The 9,618-nt window shown below is 35.1% G+C and overlaps 1 protein-coding gene across 1 annotated transcript; it reads left to right on the top strand.

Moving 5' to 3' along the window:
* The first annotated feature begins 7,388 nt into the window (after window positions 1–7,388).
* On the top strand, window positions 7,389–8,984 carry LOC116016216. The gene has a single exon (XM_031256375.1). It carries the CDS (start codon window positions 7,389–7,391, stop codon window positions 8,982–8,984), a length of 1,596 nt encoding a protein of 531 aa, XP_031112235.1.
* The last annotated feature ends 634 nt before the right edge of the window (window positions 8,985–9,618 follow it).

Genomic DNA, 9,618 nt, shown 5'->3' with positions numbered 1-9,618 from the left:
ATTTCCAGAGGTGAGCCAATATATATATATATATATATATATATATATATATATATATATATATAGGATCGCGTTCAAATGCGTACTGGCCGCCCAGGAGAGAAATGCGGACGAATCACAGCGCGCCACGTGTCCGGAATGTAGTTGCACATAACGTTATAACTAGGTGCACGTATAGTTATAACTAGATGCACTTAGGTGCACCCAGATGCATAAATGTTAATAAGGTAAATTACTTGCATTTGTAAGTGAAAATAGGTGCACACGTGCAAGTAAAATGTATTACAGGTGCAAGTGAATTGTACATTGAGTATCAATACTAAGTGCACCTAATGTTATAACTAGGTGCACCTAGGTTGCACCCAAGTGCATGAATATTAACAACGTAACTTACTTGCATTTGTAAGTGAAAGTATTTGTGAAAATAGGTGCATGAATATTAAGGTAAATTACTTGCACTTGTAAGTGAAAATATGTGCGAAAATATGTGCACTTGTAAGTGAAACTAGGTGCACTTTTAAGTGAAATTAGGTGTACCAAAGTTCCAGTTATTTACGAAAATGCCACCGCGTAATTTTTTTAAAATTGCATCTGATTCGTTGATCTGGACACGTGGACGGCTGTGGAGCGTTCTCATTTCTTACCTGGGCGACAGTTCGCATGGGAGTGCAACCCTCTATATATATATATATATATATATATATATATATATATATATATATATATATATATAATTTCTCATATTTTCTTTGCAGATGATTGCTTTCTGTTCTGCTGGGATGACCTATGTGTTCCTAACAAGTTTGAAGGATTGGGGTTTAGGAGATTAAGGGAGTTTAACCTTAGCTTGCATTACTCAGCAAGCAAGATTGGTGGATCTTACAGAATCCATCTTCCCTTGTGGCAAGAATTTTAAAGCCAAAATATTGAGATGGATGCTCTGCTGGTATACAAGGAAATACAGCAACAAAGATCAATTTCATCTTTTGGCTTGTTGGTTAGTGATATTCAAGTCTTAGCCAAAGAATTTAGTAACTTAATTAATTTTTTTAAAAATGATGTACAAATGGGGTCACTCACTCACTTGCAAGACACGCTATTTCTTTGTCACATTGTATGGAATGGTCAACCACTCCAAACTTGGAAATTCGTGTGTATGGTTCATTTACTGATCGACACAATAACGACACGAACATGATAAAGCTAAACACGGATCCGACACATTAAGATTAATATGTTGAAAATCTTAACACGAACATGATTTATAAACGGGTTGACACGATAGACATATTTTGATAACATGTTTCGGGTCATGTCGGCACGATATGACACAAAACCAGTTTAAACTTGCAAAACCTATATATATATATATATATATATATACATATATATATATATACATATATATATATATATATATATATATATATATATAACTTATTCGATCCATCAAACAAACTAAAAAAATATTCAAGTCATAACATTCAATTAACATATTATGTGCTTGTAAATAAATTGAAGGCACATAATTTGTTAGTTGCATATATATAATATGTTAACTACATGTGTTCTACCAAAAAAAAAAGTTAACTACATGTGTCTAATATATTAACTATAGATAATGTAATAACGTATAAATTAATTTTTTATTAAGTAGTTTTATTTTATTAGTATATAAATTGTGCAAATTTATACAAATATCATTTGTTTTACTATGATAAAATATAAAACAAATATTTTATCATAGTTTGTATTTAATTTTTGTGTATTTTGAAATATGTTATGAAATAGATTAATGTGAAATATTTTAATATATTATTTCATATTATCTATTTGTTTTAATCTTATCCATTCATTAGATATTTTAAATAAAAAATATTTTTATTTTATATTATATAACCAGGGTTCTTAGTGGTTTATAAACTGTGAAAAATAGATCACAGTAATATTAATGGGTCCACAAAATAATTTTCCCGAGACAAAATATAACGGAACCTTAATTGATTAACAACGGGAGACACTGAAAATAATAATAATAAATTGTGAAACTATATATCATTTTCGAGAAAATAAATGTGACTAATATAACTTTTTAAATTTTATATTTTAAGATTTCATAAGATCATAATAATATTTCAAAATTTGCATTGATAAGCGAGTAATGAGAAAGAAAGTCAAAGTAAACAACTAAAATTCTGATTTATTAATTAATGCTTTGTCTAAATATGGAGATTTATTAATATTACGTAGTATTAATTATAATACTACGCATCAAACAAAACAAAATTATAGTAACAACATTGATTGAGATTGTGTGCATAAAGATAAAGCTAAACAATGGTGGACAGAGTTAACCTACAAATCAATAACTCCATTATTGTATGTACTATATATCTTTTCATATAATATTTCTTATAATTGCACTTCTAATTCTTAAAGATAGGCATGAATAGTGAAATTAATCCCTTANATAACTTATTCGATCCATCAAACAAACTAAAAAAATATTCAAGTCATAACATTCAATTAACATATTATGTGCTTGTAAATAAATTGAAGGCACATAATTTGTTAGTTGCATATATATAATATGTTAACTACATGTGTTCTACCAAAAAAAAAAGTTAACTACATGTGTCTAATATATTAACTATAGATAATGTAATAACGTATAAATTAATTTTTTATTAAGTAGTTTTATTTTATTAGTATATAAATTGTGCAAATTTATACAAATATCATTTGTTTTACTATGATAAAATATAAAACAAATATTTTATCATAGTTTGTATTTAATTTTTGTGTATTTTGAAATATGTTATGAAATAGATTAATGTGAAATATTTTAATATATTATTTCATATTATCTATTTGTTTTAATCTTATCCATTCATTAGATATTTTAAATAAAAAATATTTTTATTTTATATTATATAACCAGGGTTCTTAGTGGTTTATAAACTGTGAAAAATAGATCACAGTAATATTAATGGGTCCACAAAATAATTTTCCCGAGACAAAATATAACGGAACCTTAATTGATTAACAACGGGAGACACTGAAAATAATAATAATAAATTGTGAAACTATATATCATTTTCGAGAAAATAAATGTGACTAATATAACTTTTTAAATTTTATATTTTAAGATTTCATAAGATCATAATAATATTTCAAAATTTGCATTGATAAGCGAGTAATGAGAAAGAAAGTCAAAGTAAACAACTAAAATTCTGATTTATTAATTAATGCTTTGTCTAAATATGGAGATTTATTAATATTACGTAGTATTAATTATAATACTACGCATCAAACAAAACAAAATTATAGTAACAACATTGATTGAGATTGTGTGCATAAAGATAAAGCTAAACAATGGTGGACAGAGTTAACCTACAAATCAATAACTCCATTATTGTATGTACTATATATCTTTTCATATAATATTTCTTATAATTGCACTTCTAATTCTTAAAGATAGGCATGAATAGTGAAATTAATCCCTTAATTGATTAACAACGGGAGACACTGAAAATAATAATAATAAATTGTGAAACTATATATCATTTTCGAGAAAATAAATGTGACTAATATAACTTTTTAAATTTTATATTTTAAGATTTCATAATATCATAATAGTATTTCAAAATTTGCATTGATAAGCGAGTAATGAGAAAGAAAGTCAAAGTAAACAACTAAAATTCTGATTTATTAATTAATGCTTTGTCTAAATATGGAGATTTATTAATATTACGTAGTATTAATTATAATACTACGCATCAAACAAAACAAAATTATAGTAACAACATTGATTGAGATTGTGTGCATAAAGATAAAGCTAAACAATGGTGGACAGAGTTAACCTACAAATCAATAACTCCATTATTGTATGTACTATATATCTTTTCATATAATATTTCTTATAATTGCACTTCTAATTCTTAAAGATAGGCATGAATAGTGAAATTAATCCCTTAAATATAGGGGCGAGCCTTTTAATTTAAAAGTTGTAACTAATTAACTATGCACTACCTATTTCAAGTTATATTTGGTACAACTTATATTTTATAGCTTATAGTTTATTTTAAACAACAAATAAGTTATAAGTTGTATTTGGTAAAACATGAGTAATTTAAAATAATTGCTTACTATGAAATGTTTCTTAATATCTCAGTTTATGTTTATCATTTTTTCATGTTGATATTTTTACACCTTTCAACAACTAATTTTACTAGATATTTGTCAAAGATCTTGTGGTCAAGCGGCATAGCTGTGGCCCTCCCAAGTGAGAGGTTTACTAGATATTTGTCATAGACCTTGTGGTCAAGCGGCATAGTTGTGGCCCTCCCAAGTGAGAGGTCACATGATACTACATTGTAACAGAGTCAATAGTATTCAAAAAAAATTTTACTAGATATTTTGATTTCAATTAGTTGATTTATTAGCTATTGATTTTTCAGCAAGGTGTGCCAAACAGAGCCTTAATCCATCATATATTGTGATTGTTAATTTTGTTTCAAATATTAAACATGTTTTAATATGTTCACTATGTACTAATGATTAAAGGATGAAGCCCACAGAAGCAATTCAATTGGAACTCAAGTGGTAGATTGTTGACAATGACGCAAGAAGAAGACCTAACAGTCGTAGTGTGGGAGTAATACCCAATGAAGTGGACTCCTTGTATGAACTAGGCATTGGGCATCCCACCTAAGAGGACACTAGATAACCATGATTTACTCATCCAGGGCTCCACCATCATGTGGGAACCCTTGGGCTGAAGAATTTATCCTTTTGTGTTCGTCTTTTATTTTCTGTATTAAAAAAATAATTAGACATTTGAATAAGGAAATTTGCCAATGCTTCCACTATCACCGTCGGCCCATCGCCGCCTAGGCATTGGGCCTCCCACATAAGAGGACACTAGGTAACTATGATTTACTCATCTAGGGCTCCACCATCATGTGGGAACCCTTGGGCTGAAGAATTTATCCTTTTGTGTTCGTCTTTTATTTTCTGTATTAAGAAAATAATTAGACATTTGAATAAGAAAATTTGCCAATGCTGCCAGGCCACAATCACCGTCGGCCCATCGCCGCCTAGGCATTGGGCTTCCCACCTAAGAGAACACTAGGTAACCATGATTTACTCATCCAAGGCTCCACCATCATGTGGGAGCTCTTGGGCTGAAGAATTTATCCTTTTGTGTTCGTCTTTTATTTTCTGTATTAGGAAAATAATTAGACATCTGAATAAGAAAATTTGCCAATGCTGCCACTATCACCATCGGCTCATCGCCGCCTCCTGCTACTGCTATCATTGTCTGCCCATCACTGCCTCGTTCTCCTTCTTCTTTTGGAAGAAAGCGCTTCCAAATTGATGAAAGCATTGCCACCTTCTTCCATATCGAGGAAAAAGGCATGACGTTGTCTTCGAAATGGAAGAAGGAGGTGATGCTTTCTTTAATTTGATCTAGGAGGTGTGCCATCTTCTTCTAGATTTGGAAGAAGTTTTGCCACCTTCTTCTTGATCGAAGAAGGCAGCGGTGGAAGAAGGCAACCTTGCATTGTAGGAAAGAGTGCGAGGTGGTTGACGATTGGCAATAACGACAAGGTGGCGGTTATCAACCATATTTAGAAGAAGTTTTTTTTTTAATATTATTATATGAATAGAAATAGAAATATGATATAATATAGGGAAAGTTGTCAAATACACACTTAGGCCCTCAAACTTTTGAAAGTTGCAATTAGACACATTAACATACGAAGTATTAATTTAGTGCATCAAGACCCAAAACCCTAATAGTGATAGCAGGTCAATAACACACCGACGAAGCTCCAACAATATTCGGCAAAAGGCGCGCGTGACCAGCAGGTCGCTGGAAAAGGCGACCAAACTCGTCGCCTTATCCATCGAAGATCAAGGCGATTATCCTAGTTGGTCACCATCTATCTCCAATCGACTGGAGATGGAGAATTGGTCACCATCTCTAGTCGACGGAGATGGCAACCAACTGGTTGCCATCTATCTCCAGTCGACTGGAGATGGAGAACTGGTCACCATCTCTAGTCGATGGAGATGACGACCAATTGGTTGCCATCTATCTCCAGTCGACTGGAGATGACGACCAATTGGTTGCCATCTATCTCCAGTCGACTGGAGATGGAGACCAGTTTGGTTTCCATCTTCTCCAGTCGACTGGAGATGGAGACCAGTTTGGTTTCCATCTATCTCCAGTCGACTGGAGATGGAGAACTGGTCACCATCTCTAGTCGATGGAGATGACGACCAATTGGTTGCCATCTATCTCCAGTCGACTGGAGATGGAGAACTGGTCACCATCTCTAGTCGATGGAGATGACGACCAATTGGTTGCCATCTATCTCCAGTCGACTGGAGATGGAGACCAGTTTGGTTTCCATCTCCAACTACGGCGAAGGCGACGAGTTTGGTTTCCTTCTCCGGTCGACGAAAACGACGATCAATTTTGTTGCCTTTCGAGCGTTATGCTTTTGCAGGAATATCGTCGGAGTTTCGCCAGTGCATTATTGACATGCTATAACAGGTCATAATTAACATTTTGAGCCTTAGCTTGATGCACTAAATTAATATATCATCCTACAAATACACGAGAAAGCCATGCCGACGTGCTAAATCAACAAATAATTAAACGATTACTTGAACGTAACTACAAAAGGGTGTTTTTTTTTTTTTGAGTGTGAGGTTCTAATGTGAATTTTTTTCAAAGTTTTTTTTAAAAAAAGTGTATAATTAGGGTGCTAGCTTATTGGCTCTTTTATTATATATATATATATATATATATAATAAAAATTATATATTAATTAAACAAGCAAGAATGAAGAAACAGTACAGACATATGTCAACATCTGATGGGTGGAGGAGTGTTTATACTTGGAAAGACTGCTGATTTTTCGAGCTGGAATCTTGGAAGGATTCCTATTCTTCTTCAAACAAACACCCTACCCTAGCTAGCTCGCTACAATCTTGAATTCCATGGTGAGTGAAAAAAGATGAGATAAGAGTAGTGGAGACCGGAGTGACTCCAAATTCAAATCCCAATCATTTTTTTTTTAATGATTTTTTTTAGCCCTCTCAGTTACCATTTGTAGGCAAGTAAAGCAAAGAAAACCCACTCTCTCTTCCAACAATATAATCCCTTCTTTTTCTCCCCCTATTAATTCGATCTTCTCCTTTACTTACCAAAACTCTCCCATATCATCATATGCCCTTCTGTCTTCTCTCTTCTCTCTATCATCTACTCTAGGGTTTGTATATCTCTATCTCCTTTTATTCCCCAAACCCACCTTTTCTTCTTCTCCCTCTTAGCTGCCTGCTTTTTTTCACTTTTTTTTTTCTTTGTTTTTTCAATGGAAAATCATCAACAAAACCCCAAAAAGAGAGATCGTGAGGAAGAGGACGATGGGTTTTCTAGAAAGAAGGATTTTCCGCCGCCGTTGACGGCGGCGGCGGCGGGTGAAGGGAATCTGAAGGTGAAGCTGAGGATCGGAAAAAGCCCACCAGTTGCCGGAGAAGAGGAGTCGCCGGAAAAGAAAGATCACGTTTGTGTGGAGTGTAACAAGAGGTTCAGCTCCGGGAAGGCTCTGGGAGGTCACATGAGCAGCGCCCACGTTCAGGCCAACCGAGATTACTCGTACAAGAAGAAAAAACAGGTGGTCCGCGGCGGCGCCGGCGGCTCCAGCAAGGGTTCCGACGAGGACGGCGGCGAGGAGGAGGATGAAGAAGAAGGCCGGAGAGAGTACTACCGGGGCAAAGACGGCGAGATCAGGTGCCCTCATTGCTTCAAAAAATTCCCCTCGAGGAAATCGTTGTTTGGGCACATGAGATGCCACCCGGATAGGTACTGGAGAGGGATGGAACCTCCTCCTATCCCGGGTAGTAGCACCAATAAGTCTGAAGACAAAGATGAAGACGAAGACGAGGACAAGGACAAAGATGGAAAGATCTCCCCAGAGAGAGTTGATTTGCAAGGATATCTATCCAGCTGGGGGTCAAAGGCCAAAAGAGGCCGCTCTCCGATCAAGCAAAGAAGCTCCTCCACCTCCATCTCCGACGACGAGGAGCTCCAGGAAGCCGTTCACCATCTGGTATGTTTGGGCAACGCCCAAAACCCTAACCCTGAAATTAACAAAAATAATCATATGATAGGTAAGGGCAAGGAAAAATTAATAGATGAAGAGGACGGGCTGGACAACCACTCAGAAGACGATGAGGATCATGGGATCACGAAATGGATTAATCCCAAGAACATTGATTGCCCTAACCCTAACGGAAACGCTTCAGCTGCAGCGTTATCCAATGATAACAACAAGAAAAGAAGAATTATTGTGGAGAATACGATGAGGCCTTTGATGGAAAGCGAAATGGAATTAACTAAAGAGTTGTTCAAATGCAGCACTTGCAACAAGTGTTTCTCTAGTCACCAAGCCTTGGGAGGCCACAGGTCAAGCCACAACAAGTTCAGGCTCAGTGTCCAAAACACCATTGACGACGAGCAGACCAACACTACTTCTGCTCCCGCTACTATTCCTGTCCCTAGCCCGGTCCAAAACCCACAAACTGTGGCAAACACCAATGAAAACATCAATGATGTCCCAAATGCTACCTCTAAGTACCAGTGCGGTGTCTGCAACAAGGTTTTCGCGACCGGAAAGGCGTTGGGAGGCCACAAGAAGTGTCACTCGGTATCTCAATCTACCCTCCTGCAGCCTGCTCCTCCTCTGAGTTCCCCAGAAAGATCATCAACTCCCCCTGACGATGACGCTACCGGGAAGGCATTGGGAGGCCACAAGAAGTGTCACTCGGTATCTCAATCTACCCTCCTGCAGCCTGTTCCTCCGAATTCCCCAGAAAGATCATCAAATCCCCCTGACGATGACGATGATGATGATGAAGAACCGAAACGCCTGGATTTCGATCTCAATGAGATTCCAGATGATGAGTGAATCAAACCATTTCAATTCTCTGCTACATCTAGCTAGGTAGCTAGCTAGCTGGCCATTCTTGAAGTAGGGAGGATATATGCTTCTTTTATCAGTAAGGAGACAAATTTAAGGTATATATATTCTAATTTCTTAGCTCTCTAATGGAACATATATATATCTCTATATGTTATATCTTAGCTGCTACTTAGCATTAGATTGTTGGATATATATGGCCTTCACTGTGGCTGTACTGTTGACTATTGCATGCTTAATTACTTAGTTTCTTTGTGATTCAAAATGTGACTCTTAGCTTGCTCCCTTGCTAGCTCTTTGAAGGATTTCAACAATGTTAGTGTTTATGTTTCATTTTATGATCTTTTCTTGAAATCATCATTTAATGTGGAACCATTATCACATATATATTATGTGGTAAATCTTTAATTTTTGCCAATTGGTTATAGTACTAGGTAGCTCGAGGAAATGGTGAAATAGAATACAAGTAATTTCTTTAAATTCGATCAATTGAGCGTTATTTCGATCTGTGCAACATAATGTTAGATCGTTAGATCAACCTATTAGACATTTATAAATGAATATTTAATTCAAATATTGACAAGTCGAATTTGAGTTTATTCTAGGGCCAAGCTCTAGCTCT

This window comes from Ipomoea triloba, chromosome 4 (genome assembly GCF_003576645.1).
Source record: "Ipomoea triloba cultivar NCNSP0323 chromosome 4, ASM357664v1".
Classification (NCBI taxonomy): domain Eukaryota; kingdom Viridiplantae; phylum Streptophyta; class Magnoliopsida; order Solanales; family Convolvulaceae; genus Ipomoea; species Ipomoea triloba.
Note: the sequence above shows the minus strand (reverse complement) of the source record. Positions and strands in the feature narration are given on the sequence as shown.